The sequence below is a fragment of the Mercenaria mercenaria genome, chromosome 8 (assembly GCF_021730395.1).
Source record: "Mercenaria mercenaria strain notata chromosome 8, MADL_Memer_1, whole genome shotgun sequence".
Classification (NCBI taxonomy): Eukaryota; Metazoa; Mollusca; class Bivalvia; order Venerida; family Veneridae; genus Mercenaria; species Mercenaria mercenaria.
In genome coordinates this window covers 21,734,035-21,756,461 of record NC_069368.1, presented here as the reverse complement: position 1 = coordinate 21,756,461, position 22,427 = coordinate 21,734,035, and the positions used below count along the sequence as shown (strand labels likewise).

The following is a 22,427-nucleotide window of genomic DNA, read 5'->3' as shown; positions in this document are numbered from 1 at the left end:
TATAAACAAGCTACTGCATCTGTGAATGGTGTTCACTGACAGACAGTAAACTTTGAAGTGTTCATGTTTTCGAAATTCAACAAGGACTTATAAATATGCATCATTAATATGTCTTTGATAGTAACAACATGATGATTCTATTTGTGAATATATATTGCCAAATAATTAAAAAAATAATTAATTATTTTCCATAAAATAATTGTAATTAATTAATTACTTCTATAAAAAGTAAGTAATTATAACTGTAATTTAATTGAAGCATTTCCATTTTAATTGTAATTAATTAATTCTTTTGAAAATAATTGAACCCAGGTCTGACTTCCGGAGAAACGGTTAAGCACGGTGGTAAGTACTTTTTATAAACTTGACATGTTACGCACGTTATCTCTCACAGGCTATCTAGGTTTATCGAATGCAGATGTAATTTGACCGCATTCAAGTGATTTAAGTTGTATGGAGAAATCTGTATGTGGGAACATATGAGGTAAGCCACATTATTCAGCTTGTTAATTTATTAGCGGCCGTAGATGCAGGAGGTCATAGGTGAACGACCACTTCAGTAGCCTAATGGTAGAGCGTCGATACCGAAGACGAGGAAAACTGGTACGGTACTATTGACGTAGACTAGCTCCTAGACTATGATATATCTTTTTACATTTTTATGATTGAATGTAGTGGACTGAGCCAGTCTATATCCTATGTCCAATATCATAATGATAATTTCAACATCAGTCCTGTGTGAAAATCTCTAAAATAGACTGGCTTTTGTCTCTATGAAATTGAATTTGTCAAAAAAGGGAAAAATATAGAAATATAGTTATTATCAGTCTAGTGGCTAGTCTACTATTGACGCTAAGCATTAAGAGGATAGTTCTAGGACTAGTCAATGTGACTTGTAGTGGATTCATGTCACGTTAATAGTTCTGCGACAACAAAATAAAAACTGAAAACACTTGTATATAATCACAGGCAGGTATAAACTTATGCATGCAAATGTGTTGGCTCGAATGCATGTAGCGTAATATTTATTTACATATTACATTTTTCTATTCACATTATATTAGTCATATGAACTCATTAAAAATGAATGCGTTCATCTATTAACATAACTATTAGTATTTTTAAGAAATAAGCAAAAAAGAAGAAAAAAGATGAAAACAGTATCAAATATTAAAATTAAAATAACCCATGCTAAATTTTAAGCCTGGTCGCTTATACATAGACGTTTTTCCGCACCACAGTGCAAGTCATAATTCATATTTATACGTTTTACTTTAATGTGAAGAAGACATTTCAGCTACGTGGAGTAGGCTATATGCAAAAGTCATGCGTCCTACTTTTTAACTAGTAATGAAATCGGGTGACCTATTATAGTTTATCTCAATGGAGAATAAAAAAAGGTCGTGAAAATATGTCCTGATTTAAATAAAACACATGGAAGAGTTATAATTGGCAAAATGAAAGCATTTTATTCATTATTACGCCTTCATTCCGTCAGTTTGCATGGCTTAAAGAGGAAAATATTTCTTTAAATCAATAACACTTTAATATATTTACTTTAGGTTTGACCGTGCTGAATTGTTGTCCATACCGGCTTCTCTCTTTTAACTTTCATCTTCTGGTGTTTCCTCGAAGGCCGTTTGAAGAGCTTCTAGGAAGAGAAGAGGTGACAAGCCATACATGCTAAATAGTGCATGTATAGGTCTACCATTTTTTTTTCTTCAGGCATAGCTATTTATTACACGATGGCATCTAAACGGAACAAAATTGCACTCGGGGCAGCTGGCATTGTGGGAGCTGGAATTGTATCATGGCGAGCGTTCTTCCCGTGGATCGGTTATGATTTGACAATGATGAAACAAGGCGGTAGACTGATGAACTTGTTTATGAAAGATATTAACGATGAACGTTACGTCATTAATATGTTTGAAGAAGCAGTTGCAAATCACCCCAAGAAGCCATTTGTAATATTCGAGGACAGAGTGTACAGTTATGAGTTCATGAATGACCAGGCAAACAGAGTGGCAAATATAGCGGCAAAATGGGGGCTGAAACTTGGGGAATGTGTTGCTATAATGATAGAAAATGAACCGTCTTTCATCTGGACATTTCTTGGTAAGTGCTAAACCGTTTGTACATTGCCAAAGTTATAATGCTCAGAGTTAACAACACCCACTAAGTTTTGTTTTATACGCAACACCCTTTGACACAAAGTTTTATTTAATGCGTTAGTATCGTATGGTGTTGTTCCTTGCCACACTGTTGTGCAGACGACATCTTGTGACCCAAAGTATTACTTAATGCGTCAGTATGGAATGGTGTTATTCCTTGCCTCACTGTTTTGCAGACGACACCTTGTGACCCTAAGTATTACCTAATGCGTCAGTATGGAATGATGTTGCTCCTTGCCTCACTGTTTTGCAGACGACACCGTGTGACCCAAGAATCATTTAAAGCGTCAGTATGGACTGGTGCTCTTTCTTAGTTCAGTGTTTTTGCATGTGTTTGTTTCAGGTTTACAGAAACTGGGTATAGCTGTTGGACTCATAAACTACAACATTAACGGACAGCCATTGGTTCACACAATACGAGCATGTGAGGCGAAGGTCCTCATCGTTGGTTCGAGTATGTTTGTTTTTACTTTGTTTTTAAAGGGACTAACCCACACATTTTAGGCGAAAAATAATTTCGCTCAAAAAACGTGAGTAGTTTGAAAGTGACTAGTGGTACAAACTTATTGACATAAGATTTTTGCAAGATATTCTTATAACTTACCAAAACTGTTGTGCAGAAGGTAGTTAACCGTTACAACGCTTTTGAAGTAATGCAGAAAACTTACTTCTTCTTGCATTTTACCAATATCTAACTTTTCTTTTAATCAACTTTATCATTTTATTTATTTTCAGTGTCATATATACATTCTATCCCAAACTTGGTAGAAATGAACACGTTGAAAAAATTGCACCCAAATTGTGGGCGAGTAGCTTTAACTGAACAACGTTTTTATCTTCATGTCATTATTAATGACTATTTTTACTGACAATAAAACTGGTTTCGAATGTTCTATGATATGCAGGGACCAATGTTCGGCGTATTTCAGTGCTCGAGTAAATTGTAGCGTTGCACGTGTTTTACAGCTGATAGAATAGTTCACTCGGTCAAGGAGGTGAGGTCGGATATAGGAGATATTCCCGTGTATGTACAAGGTCAACACCGTGGTCCAGAGTTTCAGTCCTGGGATAGTTTGATGTTGGCTACACTTCCAATACCCGTATGTCCAAGTATAAGACAAGGGTTGACTATGAAAACGACATGTTGTTATATTTTTACTTCCGGTACTACAGGCAAGTGAGTCACTTTTTTTCATTACTGCAACAAACACAGGAGGCGTTACTGTAACAATAATATTTGCATGTACGAAACGAATGAATAATCAGATTACCACCCAGCCCGCTCCCTTCTCCCCCCCCCCCCCACCCCCACCCCCAAAAAAAACAAACAAATAAACAAGAAATACCCACAACAGCAACTAATGCTTATTTATTGTAACTATCTTTTTATATATCCAGTTTTATTCAATTTCAAGCTTCAAATCTATCAAACAAAAATAAAGTGAAAAAAGGACAGATACCAGAAAATTGATAAATATTCAAGACAGAGTTATATTTCTTGCATTTAAAGTTTCAGTAATTACAATGTTATCAAAATGCAAGACTTATTAATCAATAGTTGTCTAGGGAAGCTTCTAGGCCATAACATTTTATCTCACTGATATCCACAGGGGTCTATATTTGAAAGAGAAATATCAGTAGTAATTATAGCGATAAATAAAAGTAAAATGACATAACATTTTTCTGGTAAATAAAGGTGTGGTTAATGGTTAGGGTGCGTGAGACACATTTATACTGTGGTATAAGGCCAAACAAGTTGATAGTAAGCGAAAAAAGTTTTGGTAAATGTATGCGCTTAAATACTTTGTTATATCAAAAGATACACTTACTGAATAATTTTTCATAAAGCGTTATTCACCACAGTATGTGTATCAAAGATTTTGGAATGGAGCTAAATGTGCATTTTTGACTTCTCCCGACCATGACCTTGAACTGAGTCTTGGAGATTAGATGCCGAATTCTTTGAACAGCACTCCTCAATGTTGTTTCAAATTCAGAAATTACAAAGTTAAGAAGACGGAAGAGCCATAGAATAGTATGCAAGCTTTAAGTGATGAACAAAGTTTATAATAATTATTTTTATCCAAAAACTGGTACTTTTTGAACAGAAGAAATACCGCGTGCGCGCATGTGTGACTGGTTTCCATACAAGATGTACAAGAGTGTGATTTGTTTTTGATAGGTCTGCCAAAGCCTGTAATCATAACACAACTAAAAGGGATTGGTTTTAGTAAGTTCTTCCAGTTTTTCAACTTCATTCCATCAGACATCGTGTATACATGTACGCCACTATATCACAGTGCGGGATTTGGTCTGGGGCTTATAAACACACTGGATCAGGGTAAGTATATACCCTTTTAAATTATCATATGACTTCTGCAGGACAGTTCATATTAAAATTGTCAATGCTCTCAAAGATACTTAGACGCTCTTAATGAATCAAGTAATTTATCGTTCTGATTTAAGTGAATATATGCAGTTTGGTATTGTACCTCCTGTTAATTAACCGTTAAAGATATTAAATGCGGCAAACAAAGCTCTACCTACTTACACAATATCAACAATATCTGGATTAGAAAAAACAGAAGTATATCATGTTGCATTATGTTTAAACGTATTGCAAACAATATGTAATATTTCTAAAACTATTTCGTCATATGTGACAAGACATATGAGCGACTTTGATATGTTTATCTGCGTTTGACGCTATATTTGATCCATGATTTTAAAGATACATCAGTATGGCCATATTCCTTTCACTACGCAGAACAGTGTTCCAAAAATTCTGGAGTAATCTTCTAATTATTGTCAAAAGTATAAAATAGTTCACTGTTCACTCTGGGCTATTGAGATTATCCACAGTTCTTCACAGGAACCGATATGATCTGCTTTCCATTGTCGTAAATATTTACCACGTGACTATGCTGTACGCACTAGGTTTTATTTAGAACAGTCCGTACACGCTCTAAATATTCCAGAACACTTCTCTTTCGGAGTAGAATGGTCGGAGTTGTCAAAGGAATATGACCTACGATTATAATACTAGCTTTAACAAATTGTAATTTGCGCAACGAATCTGTTTTTTTTTGTTTTTTTTTGCAGGGGCTACAATGGTTCTCAAACGGAAATTTTCTGCTCGTCAGTATTTTGAAGATGTACGAAAGTACAATGTGACTGTCATACAATATATAGGGGAGCTCTGTCGGTACCTACTATCCGTACCGGAGGTAAATTTAGTACTTGGAGATCTAAACTGACACGGTTACGACAGCATTACATTCGAACTTCGTTCGCTTGAACTCAACGGGACCAGAAAAAATCGTTCGAATTATCGGCATTTTGAACCATCGATTAATATTTTACAATTATTGCTTTTTGGTGAGGTCGATATCAGGTCGATAAATCCACATATCGACCGAACTTAAAAGGCAACAATTGTTTTATTATTAAATCCAGCCTACTCATAAGTAAAAACTTTAAATACCAATATGTGCAGCCTTTTGTCATTTTTCGTGGTAAATTGTGTACGACGTCGCATTGTTTTGACGTCAACCGTGATGACGTCACAGCTGGAGGTCAATACGTGTTTTTGGCTCCGCCTCCCAGCAAACACACAACGTTAAGACAACGTTGTGTTTTAGTTGTATGTTAGTTGTGTTATTTTACAACGTTGTGACAACGTTGTAACAACGTTGAGAACTATTCAAAATAGTGATTTGAAATGTATAGGAGAAAGTCCTATGCAAGCAATGTGTGAATGTACTGAAAAGACCCTATAAAAAGACACACTGAGTTTTTATCTGAATCTTGTAAAATCTACAACGTTAGTACAACGTTGTGCAAACGTTGAGCTACAACGTTGTGTACGTAACAGTGCTGTAACGTTGTCACAACGTTGTAAAGTAACGTTGTCACAACGTTTTACTCAAGTTTGAATCACAACGTTGTTAAGGTAACGTTATATTAACGTTTTTACAATGTGCCAATTTTCAGTGAAAGAGTAGTTATGAAAGTATATTCAAAACCGACAGTTGCCTAGAAAAGCCTGCCTACTTGCGGAGCTACCGAGGTCGCCTGCTCAGCAGCTGTCACTGCCTCATACGTGAACTGCTTTGCTACTCCCTTATATACTAATTTTTTTCGCTCGATTGTGAAGAATAAAGCCGAATCCGGGAAAACCTTGGAATGGCGTTTAATGAGGACGTTAACTGCCATGACCCATTATTAGGGTTCAAAACCCACGTCTCCGTGGTAAGCAGCCGACACCTTATCTCCAACACCAACACTCCCTTCTGCCGCAAAACATTGCCAGTTTATAGGTAATTTGTACAGCATATGCTGTATGCAGGTCTAGAATTTTCTCTCTTTTTATGGACATTCTGTAAATATATTTACAATCCATAAATCTGAGATTTTTCAGTATAAATTTATAGATGGTTGTATGAGATCTGTTAAAATTACAATTTAAATCATAACTGCAAGTTAAAATGAAATTTTTCACTCATTACATTAAGCATGACGTAGATTAAAAACATAGAAATTATTTCATACAGATGAATCACTTTATTTTTTTCACATTTTCCAAAAATTCCCAAGTTGTCAATATTGACAGAAAATCACACAAAAAACCCTTCTTATGCATTCTAAGTTTAACTCTGCAGTTTTGACCAATTTTTAGAAGGATAAAATGCCCCTGCCCCACCTACCCCCGCCCGATCATACCTGGGACCTACGCTTAAGCAAATTATGTATTTATGAGGGTACATCAGAAATACTGATGACCTGAACTTAAAAACTTCTAAAAAATTAAGCTTGTTTCTTAAAAATAAATTAGGTTAGATCTATTTTAGTGTCAATATTTTGTTGTTGTTGTTGTTGTTGTTGTTGTTGTATTTCATTATGTAAGCTGATTTCGTAGCGATAGATTCGAATCTATATTTTGCAATTATAATTGTCGTTTATTTCAATTTAAGTTGTCGAATATACTGTAACATCATTGAACATAAATATTTTTTCGTAAATTTACTTCGAGTATTCCTTCTTAAAAAGAACGTTGATTCGGATGTATACTGACCCCTGAATATCTGCATGCGCGCCGAATGTTTACAAGTCCGTTAGTATTTTTGGTGTCTCTCGGTGATACTGTTACACATTAGAACAACTGAATAAAATCTCTTTCATTAACTATCGATTATCTGGTGTTTTACGTAAGACTGAGGTAAGTACATATAAATTAATACTTATATACTCTAGATTATTCTTGAATTCATTTTGGCGCAAAGTTATCCCAAGATTTGGGCCAAGTCAAGATTTTGTTGCAGATCAAATAGCCTACATATGCGTTCGTTAACAGCAACATGAAATTTATTCAGTAAAAACCCTAAAGTCTAGTTTCTGTAAAGAAAAAAAAGAATGCAAACTGCTGCCATACCCACCCACTTCTGTTAAACAAGAAAACTTTCCTTATAATATTCAGCATGGTAAAGGTAAAGGTAAGTTTATTTACCATCGCTTGGTGAAACAATTAACATAAGCTCACTAGAGCTTTTCTGCGACCCAATATTAAGAACAGTTAAAACCAATTATACCTCACCCCCTGCAATTTGCTGGTACCATTTACAGCTGGGTCGACTGAGGCAGTCGTGATAAAGTGCCTTGCCCAAGGACGCACCGCAGTGGGAGTAGCCAGGATTCGAACCAGGGGCCTTCGCCTCCATAGGAAAGCGTCTTAGCCCTCTCGACCAGTGCGTCCGCAACTATTTAATTTCTGTTTCGAAGTCTTTTAGTGCTTTCACGGGATCTACTTTTCAGATTATATTTACAGCACAACAGCGGATGTTAAGTGCTGTGTGGCGGCCTTAAAAGTCGCCCCGACTTCATCTCAGTGTTGATGTATTTTCTGGTCCTTCGGGATCATTGATATCAACTCATTTAGATTTGAAGATTGATTACTGCTTAAGCCGGTGATAGGGGGCGTGGGCAGTGTTACATTATCCATAACTGCTCATGAACAGACTCAATCAAACTGAGTCTGCAATTTTCACTGTTTGTTAAAATTGTTTTGTTCTCGGTGCTTCCAAGGGATCTACTTTTCAGATTATATTTATATTTTTAACTATATAAGTATTAAATCAGAGCTTCAGATAAGCTGCGTACTTATGAAAATAAATTTTCAGAAAACCTGATTGAATTAATAAAATTAACTCAAGGATGTATCTAGCCATCTGGGTTACCGAATGCCTAGTCTGAGATTTAGCCGATCTGAGATCCCTTTACCAAACTTAATTCCAGTCTGAAAGCTACAGTAAAACCAATTCAAATCTGGAAGATATCTCTTGTTTCTTTGTCAATCCTCAGGCCTGTTTACAGGGAGAGGTGGCGAATCCTTAATTGGTCCGATCTCATGCCAAGTAGGACAGGAGAGGTGGTACAAATGCATGTAGATACCAAGATTTGCATGTCACTACTTAGTATGTCATTGTAAACTAATTCCAAGTCTGAAAGCTACAGTAAAACCAATTCAAATCTGGAAGATATCTCGTGTTTCTTTGTCAATCCTCAGGCCTGTTTACATGGAGAGGTGGCGAATACCTTAATTGGTCCGATCCTCATGCCAAGTAGGACAGGAGAGGTGGTACAAATGCATGTAGATACCAAGATTTGCATGTCACTACTTAGTATGTCATAGTAAACTAATTCCAGTCTGAAAGCTATATAGTAGAACCAATTCAAATCTGGAAGATATCTCGTGTTTCTTTGTCAATCCTCAGGCCTGTTTACATGTAGAGGTGGCGAATACCTTAACTGGTCCGATCCTCATGCCAAGTAGGACAGGAGAGGTGGTACAAATGCATGTAGATACCAAGATTTGCATGTCACTACTTAGTATGTCATAGTAAACTAATTCCAGTCTGAAAGCTATATAGTAGAACCAGTTCAAATCTGGAAGATATCTCGTGTTTCTTTGTCAATCCTCAGGCCTGTTTACATGGAGAGGTGGCGAATACCTTAACTGGTCCGATCCTCATGCCAAGTAGGACAGGAGAGGTGGTACAAATGCATGTAGATACCAAGATTAGTCACTACTTAGTATGTCATAGTAAACTAATTCAAGCCTGAAAGCTATTACATGTTTCTTTTGTCAATCCTCGGGCCTGTTTACATGGAGAGGTGGCGAATACAATGTACCTTAAATGGTATGATCCTTGTGCAAAGTAGAACTAAGAAGAGGTGGTACAAATGCATGTAGATACCAAGACTTGCATGATGTAAATACTCAAAGTACTTCATACAATATAGTAAAACTAATTAATTTAGTTGGGTTTTACAGCCACCAACACAGTATAGGTTAAAAAAACCCAATTCAATTCAAATCTGAAAGCTATCTCATGTTTTTTACAATCCTCAGGCCTGTTTACATGGAGAGGTGGCAAATACCTTAAATGGTTCGATCCTCATGCCAAGTAGGACAGGAGAGGTGGTACAAATGCATGTAGATACCAAGACTTGCATGATGTAAATACCTAAGTTTGTCATACGTAGTAAAAACCAGTTCAAATCTCGTGTTTCTTTGTCAATCCTCAGGCCTGTTTACATGGAGAGGTGGCGAATACCTTAAATGTTACGATCCTCGTGCCAAGTAGGATAGATTAGGAGAGGTGGTACAAATGCATGTAGATACCAAGACTTGCATGATGTAAATATTTAAGTATGTCATACATAGTAAAACCAGTTCAAATCTGAAAGCTATCTCATGTTTCTTTGTCAATCTTCAGGCCTGTTCACCGGAGAGGTGGCGAATACCTTAATTGGTACGATCTCATGTCAAGTGAGACATGAGAGATGGTATAAATGCATGTAGATACCAAGCTTTGCATGATGTAAATTTTAAGTTAAATTCTTAACGTACAGTTATGTCTCCTAAATGCTCTCTAAATTTTCAAATAATTTTACATGCACATCACCATCATGAGCGCAAGGAACACGTGCATTTACATGTTACTTTGACCTTCACCTTGACTTGAGATACTTTTTAAAGTCAGTGTCTTCAGAAAATAAGCAATTTAGGTGCCATACGATATGGAGGTATTCACACCTTCAGTGATAGCTCTAATTATTTAATTTAAAGGTTTTAAATGACTGAAATTGAATCATTTTGATCCCATTAATGGCATTAAAAAGTTTATTCAATGAGTACTGTCTTGTTCTTATAATGCGATCTACTCTTGTCAATACGATTGCTGTAGAACTGATTGGCCCTTTACATATTTACAATATTTAACTGTTGTTCTGTTTCCTTTTTACAGTCCCAATATTATTGCACATTCGGTAGCAAAGATGTTGACACCACATGTCGTTGATGATGACTTTTACGGGATGGAATAAGGTTTGGTCATTGTATTCCCTGAAAGGAATGAGAGGAGGAAAAGTAACTGGAAGCCTGGCTATCTGCAGGCCAATGCTGGCTGCAGGTCAATATTGAGTAAGTTCAGTAAGTACTGTTACAGTGTGGAGTAAATTTGTTTTTAACATGTCCAGAGAAAGAGGATAGGTAGCTTGATAATTAAAAAAACAACATGTTTAGAATATTGATAACATAAATCATCATCACTGACAGGTATTTTTGGGGGACAATTCAGAAAAGAAAAAGCTCAGCGGGGCCCTCATGTTCTCAAACCATTTTTCAGTCTCATTTGTTGTTTATCTAAAACATCATAATCAAGCGGAATCCATTTAAATAGCTATTTTAGATAGTTTTAAATTTCATTTGTTGTTTCATTATATAATATAAGATTTAAATTAACATGTGAGCATGGCGCCTAATGTGGATGCCTCTTTGTGATAACGGCAATTTGATTACAACTTTTACACCACTGTAATGATTTTTTTTCAGATGCTCTTATGAAAACTCATGACAGTAACAAAAAAAGAAGCTGAGGATGCTGTTTTTAAAACATGCCCCATTCAAAAAAGGTGGATTGAAATTTAAGGTAGGCTTAGATTCTATTGCTTTTCTATTGTTCAGTGTTGATGCTTTTTGGATAAGTCAGAAATTTACAACTTAAATGTAACTTGAGCTCTTGATAATCTTCAGCTTTACTTCTTGTTTTTGGTGTTGCACAAAAAAGGTCAGCATAATTTGATTCAGGTTTTACTGCAGGATTCAGGATGGTTGAACTGATATAAAATTTAAGAACCAAATCTTCACCCTTAAATTTTGCTTAAAACATAAATTTAAGTTTCAGAAACAATTTAAACAAATAATGTGTCTTTGCTCCAGAATCATTCTATCATTGACATTGTTTTACACAAGTACTTAATATTAATGAATTATATTAAAACAAAACATTCAATATTATTACAGAAAGGTGTGACGGGTGCGTCTGCTGCAGGCAGGGAGGATTTGACGGTCAGCCAGAGGATTTGGAGATTTTACTGTAATGTCTTTAATGTGGACTTGCGTGTGATTTAAGTTTTCACAAGGGTTTTAGTGTGTGTGAAAGTATGTCAGTTTTCGAAATTAAGCTATGTCAATTTGCTCAAACTACATAACTTAAAGAACTTTGAAGCGGTCTTGTTGACGTCATGAGCTTTTGTTTAATACCAGTATTGGTGATATAGGCCCATGATTATACACTGTAGAAAGTGAACAAGTTCATGCTCGATACAGATAGTCTTTATAGCCTGATCTCTGAATGATATTTATGACCAAAAGAAGGCATAAAATAAAAACATACAGTAGTGATTTGAATTATTAATATTGTTAAACTAGATCTGGGCCAGTATTCATAAAGGATCTTATTAAAAAAAATTATCTAGAACTTAATATTCTTTGAACAATCAAGTCAAAAACTTTTCACGCTCTTTAAATATTTCACAGCATGACTCCAAACTTGTATATTATACCAAAGAAAAATAGATTGGCAATTGAAAGGGTATAGAGCAAATCTCGCCAACATCACATGGCAACTGAATGAGGTCTCCTTTTAGTAAGCATATTTGATCACAATTGATCAAGTCAGCAAACGCTTTGAAATAAGAAACTTGATCGTTGTTTTATAATGCTAATGGTACTTTTTAATAATGTTACTAGTATTTTCTACACAGGAAAGCAATTAATTTTTGATTGGAAGTCTGAGAAATCAACAGTTGTTGAAAAATGGACTCGATTCGGTTTATTACGCGCCAGTGTAACATTAAATACTGACCACGTTGAAAATTGGCCCCATAGATCCTTTTTCAACGTTGAGAATTGACCGTCAACATTTCAACATCAAATTTTGATCAAAGGGTCCTTTTTCAAAGTTGAGAATTGACCCGTCAACATTTCAGCATTAAATTTTTATCAAAAGATCCTTTTTCAACATTGAGAAATGGCCCCCCCCCCCAACATTTCAACATTAAATTTTGATCAATGGGGTCAATATTTAATGTTACACCGGCTGTACCGCCAGTTTAATACTTCAGTAAGCATCTGTTGATTTGATCACGACTGATTAAATCGGCAAACACTTTGAAATAATATAACGCGCCAAGGTCAATGTCACCAAGGTGTTATAGTGACGTCTTTGGTTATTTTTAAGGTTAAAGTTTTTCGGCAACCTTTGTTTTTCTGTCATAGCTTTGTTATTATTGCTTATATCTTTCTGTAACTTACATAAACATTGTCCAGCATACAAACAAAGTTATGTACAGGGGGTCGGCCCATTATACCCAAGGTCAAGGTCACCAAGGTGTTATACTTAGGTTAAGGTCACAAACTTGTTATACTTGGAATTATTTTCATGTTTAAATTCTTTGGAAAGCTTCGTTTATAGGGCATACCTTTGGTACTTTAAAGATAGTGACCACTTTACCATCATCATCTGCATGTGTGGTAGCAATCCCAATAACTCTAATATGTGTTCTTGACAGAATTATGCCCCTTGATGTATCTTCCTTTTAAAGTAGAGGTCTCCTGTTGAGACATATATCATTTTACTGTCAAATCACCGAATAGTGGAGCGCGTGTCTTACGGACAGTCTTGTTGTTTAGACCCTTAGAGAATTTCAAATTTGTTGTCGCATATCTTCACTCTGATGTGTTGCACACAGTCGCATCCATATAACCATGGTCAAGGTCACACTTTGGTCAAAGGTCAAAAGAGAGTTTATTCTAACACATTCTTTGTTTATTCTTTTACTATTTTTTTATCAGAAAATCAAATTATTGATCGTCTGCGTTACTTAAATTTTGTTTTTCTCAAAAATGTCAAAGGTAACCATTTGAAACTTGGAAAAACTTGTTCACTTTTACACATTTTTATACGCCCGAAGGGATGTATTATGTTATGACGCCGGTGTCCGTCTGTCCGTCCGTCCGTTAGCAATTTCGTGTCCGCTCTGTAACTCTTGAACCCCTTGAAGGATTTCAAAGAAACTTGACACAAATGTTCACCACATGAAGACGACGTGCAGAGCGCTTGTTTTGGATGACTAGGTTCAAGGTCAAGGTCACACTTAGGGTTTAAAGGTCATATAAGTGTGTTTCGTGTCCGCTCTGTAACTCTTGAACTGCTTGGAGGATTCCAAAGAAACTTGGCACAAATGTTCACCACACTGGGGCGACGTGCAGAGGGCATGTTTTAGATGACTCACTTCAAGGTCAAGGTCACACTTGGTGGTCAAATGTCATATATGACTTTGCTTTGTGTATATTGCTCTGCATTGCAGTGCTCTTGTTTTTATTTGGCAGATCCTTTTTTGTTCTCTTACAATAATTTTTTTGTATTACTTCCCTTTTTTGTTACTATAAATAACTTATTTTGAAACTTTTTTATTATTTGCCATAGGGAAAAACCGAGACCACTTTTCTGTGGTACAACATGGATGGTACCTCCAATTTTTAGTTGTATTTTGACGTAACTTTACCTGGTAAAAATTTTTTTGTGGACTTGGAATTTTTTTCTGGATTTTCTTCTTTTTTTTTCTGTCCTTTTGGGCTTCAACAGTCAAGTTCTTTAAATTTTGCGCCCGTCCTCTGATGTAACCTTTGGGGTATATTGCCCTGCTTGGCGGCGCTCTTGTATTCATTGCAATGCAGGTAACCCTGTGATTAGTTTTTACAGAGTAAATACCTCTTACTGTCCGTCAGTCTCCAATTTCTCAATACAGTGTAACAAGGTATTTTTCTTCTTTACAGTGGTGACCTCATTCTGTTGACTAGGTGACTTTCAATGATTTTTTTGTTGAGCTATTGCCCTTTTTCGACCTTGAATTTTCAGTTTTCAGTCCAATTACCCAATATCTTATCATAGGTATTGACATGTACTAGACATAATTTATTGTGATGACCCAATTTATTAGACAAGAGGAGTAACTCTATCAAGGATCATTTTCTAAGAATTATTGCCCTTTTTATACGCCCCTTTGAAAAATTTGGACGTATTATGGGAACGCCCTGCGGGCCGGCAGGTCACGTCCGGAGCATATCTTCTTCATGCATGGAAGGATTTTGATGAAAATTGGGACAGTTGCTCACCATCATGAGACGGAGTGTCATGCGCAAACCAGGTCACTAGGTCTGTTCAGTGTATGTGCAACCGTGCGTGCTTGTGTCCGGATTTGATTACATGTCGGACTGTAACTTTGACATGCATGGAGATATCCGTTTATATTTGGCATGAATGTTAACCTCAGTGAGACGGAGTATCATGCGCAAACCGCAGGTTCCTATCTCAAAGGTCAAGGTCACAGAGGTCAAAGGTTAAATTCAATAATGACTGTCCGGAGCATTTCTTCTTCATGCATGGATGAATTTTGATGAAACTTGGCACAATTGCTCGCCATCATGAGAGGGAGTGTCATGCGCAAGAACCAGGTCCCTAGGTCTAAGGTCAAGGTCCCCAATTAGAGGTCAAGGATACAAGAATGGAAACTGTTCGGAGCATTTTTTTCTTCATGCAGGGAGGGATTTTGATATTACTTGGCACAAATGTTAACCACCACGAGACGGAGTGTCATGCGCAAGAACCAGGTCCCTAGGTCTAAGGTCAAGGTCACACTTAGAGGCTAAAGTTCAGATACAAGAATAACTTTGTCCGAAGCATTTCTTCTTCATGCATAGACGGAATTTGATGTAACAATTGTACACCATCATGAGACGGAGTGTTATGCGCAGGTCCCTTCTTTAGAATTACTTCCCTTTGTTGTTACTATAAATAGCTTATATTGCAACTTTTTCATTACTAGTCGTAGGGAAAAATCGAGATCACTTTTCTGTAATGCAACATGCATGATACATCCAATTCTGAGATGTATTTTGACCTGTCTCTACCTGGTAAGATTTTTGTGTGGACTTGCAACTTTTTTGGGGGGGGGGGGGGGGGGGGGGTTTAAAGATTAACTTCCCTTAGTTGTTACTATAAATAACTTATATTGTAACTTTTTTATAATTGACCATAATTATGGAAAAACCAAGACCGCTTTTATGTGGTATACAACATAGATGTTTTTTTCAATCAGTATGTTAAAACTTAATAGGATGATTGCACATGCAGAGTTTATGACCCCTATTTATTTTGGGGGTCACTGGACCTGAACATGAGAAACAATTTCCATTTCATAACTTTTAAAAGAAGCACTAGGCCCAGAATTTTGAAACTTAGTCGGATGATTGGACCCTGCCAAGTAGATGATCCTTTTGCAGCCAACCCTCATTGTCTCTTCGACTTTTGCTCCTTTCCCCTATTGACTTCTTGCCTATACGACTATGCATTTGGGGAGACATGCATTTTTCTTCAAAATCATCTTCTAGTTCACCTTTGCGAACTTGCGCTCATGAAATCCGTATTTACCTTGTTCCTGTGGGCATGTCATTGTATTAGATTTTGTTATCGTTGAACTACATAAGCTTTTTTGTATTTAATTAAATTGAATTATAGTTATCGTTAAACTACAAATAAATTTTTTTAATAATTTTGGACTTGAATTATCGTTATTGTTAAAGTACATAAGTTTTTTGTATTTGATGGATTTAAATAATTGTTACGTATGCTTTAAACTGTATTGTATTATCAAGGGGTGCAGTATTCCCATATACTGCTTAAGGGATTACTTTCGTTGTTTCTGAACTTAACGAATATTTTAGTAAATATTATAATTAGATCTTGAATTAAAATATGTAATTGAAATTTTGTTTTGCTTATTTATTTAAACATGAGCTGTTAAAAGTAGGTTGTATTTTGGTGGTTTCACAACGTTAACCAACAACGTTGTCACAACGTTGATACGACTCCACATTTTTACGTTGTCACAACGTTGTATCTGACCGCAACACAACGTTATGCCACAACGTTGTCGCAACGTTGACACGACTCCACACTTATACGTTGTCACAACGTTGTTTCTAACGTTGTCACAACGTACAGCACAACGTTGTAACAACATTGTCACAACGTTGCTGTGCTTCCTGGGCTTCCACTCAGTATGACTTTTATCATTGATCATGTGACTACATCTAGACCAATGGAAAGGACTATAAATATAGATTTAATAATAAACATGTATATTACCCGATGTATTGATCAGGATATTTTTTTTCATTTTCAAGAATTTTACAGCAACTTTCGCTAGTATTTTTTGATATTTAAAAAGGCTGTATTACTTTGATATATACTTTTTGTTTCAGAGTCCGCTAGACGGTAAACATAAAGTGAGAGTGGCTGTTGGAAACGGGTTAAGGGCAGACATATGGGAGACCTTCAAACAGAGGTACAACATTCCTAGAATCTGTGAATTCTTTGCGGCAACTGAAGGAACAGCCGGCTTTATTAACCTTAGCAACCGGACAGGATCCTGTGGTCGCTACTCTCCTTTAATAGTAATAAGATCTTTGTTTTATCTGAAGAGTTTTCATGTTCTTGCAAATAGACATTTGCAAATTAAGACGAAGTTGAGTGTGAATACCCCTGACGATCGATTTTAAGGGGGCCATCTCAACAGTATTCGATTATATCATGTGCGGTAGGAAAATATGCGAAAAATGGTGATAAAGTCTGGCATATTATGACACTACTTTGCGGTGATGATACAGATTTGGCTGTGTCTGTTAATCCGTCCGTCTGTCCGTTAGAAAACAATTGTGTTACACATACTGAACTACTTGGGACAGTCATGAAATTGTATATGAATGTAATTCAACATTAGAATTTGCGCACCCGAGTTTTTAGCGCATTTTCGCATACACTGATCAAGGTGAGCTTGTGGCAGCACTTTATCCGCCGTCCATCTTCATCCGTAGTCGTCCATTATTCACAATACCTCTATTAATACCCAAGAGGTTACAATTTAAACCAAACATAATGAAACTTAGAATGTTTGTTAAGTAATCTCGACAGAGCGAGTTTGAAACTGAGAAGCTTAAAAATAATTCAGTCGACTAGTTTTCTTTCGTCTCTCATTAACAGTTTTTCGCTTCATTTTTTAAGTTAAAAATGTATAAAGTACAAAAAATCATTAATTTTCGTAGACGGCGGGGAGGAGGGGGCTATTTTCTTGGATTTCACGATTGTTTCCTTTAATACAGTACCAAAATGGCTTTCATTAAATTGATATTATTATATACGTATCTTTTATTTTTGTTTAAAGTCTGAATTTTATTATTTTGCCAGTTTCCCCATGCTACATATATTGATTTGAAATATTTCATATTCGCTTTTATTTCAGTCCTGGCTGGATAAGACACCTAAGTTATTTGTGAAAGTGGACATAGACACTGGAGAAATCCTTCGAGATAAGAATGGACACTGTATGCCGGTCGGTGTTGGTATGTATCGGAATAGTAAAACTCTGCTTTGTTCTCAAATAAATTCATTGTTTGGAGTTCAAATGCGAATTATTTTTATTCTAACGTCTCATCAAATCTTTGAGGATATTCACTAACTATGCTAGTTTTCTTTTTCATCGCGCCGCTATGGCGTTTGACGTTATGAATTTGTAATTGTGCAAAAAAGTGCATGTGTTGCATAGTAACACACAGTTTCAGTCTTATTTGTTCAATATGAATTTAAATCGTGCGTATATCAGAGAAACTTGTAAATAACAGCGGGGCCGTCTCAACAGTCTGGATTTCTTATTGCCAGGCTGGTCCACCAGTGTTCAGTTCTATTCTCGACAGAGGGCTATTCATAAAGAATCCACTCTTTTAATCATTTCTCTGAAGTATTTATACTGTAAAATCACAGCAAATTTAGGAGATTTAAATTCCAGCCTGTTTTTCTTAACATTTATGAATGTCTAAATTTATAACACGCAGTAGTACTGGTATTGTAGTTAGGCTAATAATATTACACATTTGTATTCACGACCATTTTAAGAAATCTGTATTAAAAACTTGATTTTTATAGCATCCGAACAGCTGTATGTTTGCACACTGGACTGGCATCTCTGGTATTTTTACCCATCTTGGCAAAACCTATCTGGTACCCTAATGCCAGATGACTTTTGTGCTGTTAATGAAAACTAACGATTCGTGCATTGATTATTCAATGTTTACGTAAAATTCAACAAAAATCAAATACCTTGATAGTTTCTCTTTGTTCCTTTTTGTAAAATTCTCGATTCAAAACTCAGTTAATTTACGTGAGGAAAAACATAACATTATGCTACAAATGATAAAATGAAACCGGAACTTTATTGTTGTGCGTCATTGAAACGTCATGACGTCATTTCTGTTTACGGACATGAATTAGAGTCAGCTGGCATGGGGCGCAAGATCACCATTGAAGATGGGTTTTGCCGGCATTGATAAAATCCTTACCACTAAAACAGTTACTCTCGAACCCAGTCACGGGTGGTAAACGCGCAACCCAATTCCCGCCGGGAATACGCTTAAAATGGGTTGCGCGACTTCCGGTGCTGGTGTTGCGCGTAAAAATAGACGAAATTGAGATATGTGAAGTCATGATTTTGCTTCGTATGAGACAAGAATATTTTTTCTCGAAAAAAGGAAAATGCTATTCGACACAAATATGATGATACATCGTATATATAAAATATCTGGTTTGTAATTAATGATTCGGCTCTATTATCACAAAAACTCTGGCGGCACGAAGTGTGAAAAAAGTATGAAATCAACAAAAATGGAAGTTTCTGACCTCATATACCTAATCTGAGGACATCTGATGCTTTTTATGATAACTCAACTGTTATATAGTAACGAATATCAAAATTATTTGCTTCAAATCCTGCTTACAGGGACATAATTGACAAAAAATAATCGGGAATGGGGTTGCGCACCGGGAATGGAGTTGCTCGTATACATCATAATGTATATAATGTATACGCGCAACTCCATTCCCAGGGCGCAACCCCATTCCCGATTGTTTTTCTGCCAATCTTTCCCCCTAAAGCAACATTTCGTTCAAGTGTATGTAATATTCATGACTGTTATACACGTGTTTGCTCATTAGAAGCGTCACATTTCCAGAATGAAGGCACAAGAGTTAGAAAATTTGCATTTTTATGATTCCAAACTTTTCTGACAGACCGAGCCAGCAGAGTTTTCATGATATCAGGGCTGATTCTTAAATTAATAATTTCGCATTTCAAACATATGATCTTTATTCATTTTTGTGTCGAATAGCATTTTGCTTTTTTCGAAAACACTCATAAATGTGTCATTATTTACAAAAACAAAAACCCACCTACCTCGATTTTGTATATATTGATGCGCAACACCAGCACCGGAAGTCGCGCAACCCATTTTAAGCGTATTCCCAATGGGAATAGGATTGCGCGTTTACCACCCGTGCCAATATTCCCACCTGCATCTACAACCAATGACAGATTTTTATTATTATATTTACGTTACAATGTTTACTCATGAAAAGGAGAAGCAGGGGTGTTACTGAGCGGTATACCTGAATTTCTCAACGATATACAGTTCTACAAAGGAAGCCGGGAAATGAATGAGAAGAAATTGGTGAGAAACGTTGTGAAGGAGGGGGACTGTTTCTTTAACTTTGGAGATATGTTGTCGATGGATTCAGATTACTTCTTGTATTTCAAGGACCGGATAGGGGACACGTTCAGGTATACATATTTATTATATACCTTCGAAGTTCCTGTCTAAAAGAAACATGTATTTCATTAACGAATACAGAACCCTTAATTTACCTCCAATCGGATACGGAAATATATTAAACGGTTAGGCTGCCTGTTTTAGTTGTGACGTTCAATATGACGTCAGAAATGACCTAATGATGGCGTATCGACGTCCTATGCATCAAAAGGTTCACCACTTCAAAAAGTTTTCAGCCTTATTTACTTAGTTATTTGCTGACCTAGCACTAGAAATAACAAAAGGGCCATTTGGTTAAAAGGCTATTTTTAAGACTTCAGAGTATACCTAAAATGCGCCAACTAAAAAGGATAGGGTCGTAAGCTTGAATTTTCCCTTGGCTTATTTGAATCATTTCGAGCTCTCAGCTGGCTTCTACGGAAAAATCACAATTTTGATCACATTTTCGCTAGTACAATGTATATCTTAATAAACATGCTCAAAGTTGTAAATAAACTTAAAGCTGGCTTTATTCTTGCCTACCTAGCGGGGAAAGTATACATTTATCCGAGCACGCGCCGAGGATAGATATTCCTGTCTTTCCCTAGGGAAAAACCTTGTCTAAAATAGCGTGCACTAAGGTGACGTCACATAGTACTGGTACCATTGTGACGTCATAAACTTTATAAATAATGTCAGGAAATACCCAAACCTATTTGTCTCCACGATCTATTTTGAACATGATGGGCAAGAAAAATGATCTAACATGTCTGCCTGTGTAAGACAGCTGTTTTCCCTACCCTCGGGACAGCATGGATAAAAAACCTCGCTAACGTTCGGTTTTCCATTCCACACTGTCCCTCGGGTAGGGAAAACCCCGTCTTATACAGGCAGGCATGTAAGATCCTTATATTCTACAATGGTTAAATTTAATGACGTTACGCCATTTCTTCCGACTTATCAAACATGCAGAAATACCTTAAGTAGCTCAGTGCCCAAAACAACCGGAAATGTCGCAATTGCATACGGAGGATACGTAAGTTTCCGATTGTCATACGGGATCTCTATTTTGATACATTTTACATGTGTATTTTAAGATGGAGAGGTGAAAATGTTGCAACGTATGAAGTTTCGAATGTTCTCACGGAGTTGGATATTATACATGATGCTAATGTGTACGGTGTGGAGATTCCAGGTAATTTCCATATTGCTCATGCTTATTATTGTGTGGGTTGATTTCTTTCTGTTGCGTATGGTTGTTTATTCTCATTTCTTCTTTTTTCAGTACTGAGCTTTGTTTCTGAATACATGTCCGAGTAAAAGACAGTTGCGCTCATCAAACATTAAAATATTTAAAAAAAAACATTTATGAAGCAATAATACATTGTACTTAAATTCTCAACCATTTTCTAAATTTCACATAATTTTACATTTTATAGTATTTGCGATTGTGGTTACCTTTCAGGCACGGAGGGACGAGCTGGTATGGCAGCCATCCATCTAGCTGACAAGGTGACGATCACACCGGAAGTACTCAAGGTCATTTTCAGTCATGCAAAAGGAAAGCTACCAAGCTATGCCAGACCATTATTTCTAAGATTTCCCAAGGAACAGGCTGTAACAACAACGCTAAAACAACAGAAAACACAACTGAGAAAAGAAGGGTTCCACCCCCAAGATATAGACGACCCGCTATTCTATTTTGACGAACAAAAGAAAACATATTCACCCCTTACTGTTGCAAGTTACGGTCAGTTTCTTACACAGTCCAAACTGTAGTCATAAAACAAATGGTCAGTTTGTTTAAAAAAATCTACATAGGACGTACAGTACCACTGGGACGTTCTAGTCAAGCTAGTGCTTTTCATTCTGTAGAACTATTTGCAGAGGGAAATCTTTCACTAATCAAATAAAATCAAACGTTTCATTATTTTTTTCGCGAATAGACGAAATAATTTATAAATTTATGTCAAGATAATTATGAGGGTTGTATGAACTTCCATGGCATCTACTGTGAGATTTCAGAAGCTGGACATAGGACCTGCAAAACGAAATTTTAAACACACTTCAAATAGAGCATAATATATAAAAAGCATTTTCTTTTCGTACATGTCATTTTGTTAAATATCTAGCCAAGATATAAAAATATGGTTGTGTTTGTTTTTATTTCATTGCATTTTTTATTACTATTATTTCTTGTTTCAAGAGTAGAGCAT

At 36.2% G+C, this 22,427-nt stretch overlaps 1 protein-coding gene across 2 annotated transcripts; it reads left to right on the top strand.

Annotated features, from left to right (window-relative positions):
* Positions 1-336: 336 nt before the first annotated feature.
* Positions 337-22,360, top strand: LOC128558967 (long-chain fatty acid transport protein 2-like). Of its 2 annotated transcripts, none has more exons than XM_053549511.1 (11): positions 337-484; positions 1,726-2,115; positions 2,515-2,625; positions 3,138-3,344; positions 4,354-4,512; positions 5,274-5,398; positions 16,840-17,031; positions 17,877-17,976; positions 20,042-20,243; positions 21,309-21,406; positions 21,677-22,360. In XM_053549511.1, the coding sequence occupies exons 2-11, from the start codon at positions 1,746-1,748 to the stop codon at positions 21,988-21,990; spliced, it is 1,878 nt and encodes a 625-aa protein (XP_053405486.1). In that variant the 5' UTR covers positions 337-484; positions 1,726-1,745; the 3' UTR covers positions 21,991-22,360. The 2 variants fall into 2 exon arrangements, with proteins under 2 accessions (XP_053405486.1, XP_053405485.1); XM_053549510.1 differs by having other exon boundaries at positions 340-484; positions 1,563-2,115.
* Positions 22,361-22,427: the final 67 nt, after the last annotated feature.

Bases quoted from the DNA above. Each gene is read 5' to 3' on its own strand.
- LOC128558967 (XM_053549510.1), top strand. From the start codon at position 1,695: ATGTATAGGTCTACCATTTTTTTTTCTTCAGGCATAGCTATTTATTAC. The intron at 5,399-16,839 runs GTAAATTTAGTA...TTTTTGTTTCAG, and splicing joins ACCTACTATCCGTACCGGAG to AGTCCGCTAGACGGTAAACA. The intron at 17,032-17,876 runs GTAATAAGATCT...CTTTTATTTCAG, and splicing joins GTCGCTACTCTCCTTTAATA to TCCTGGCTGGATAAGACACC.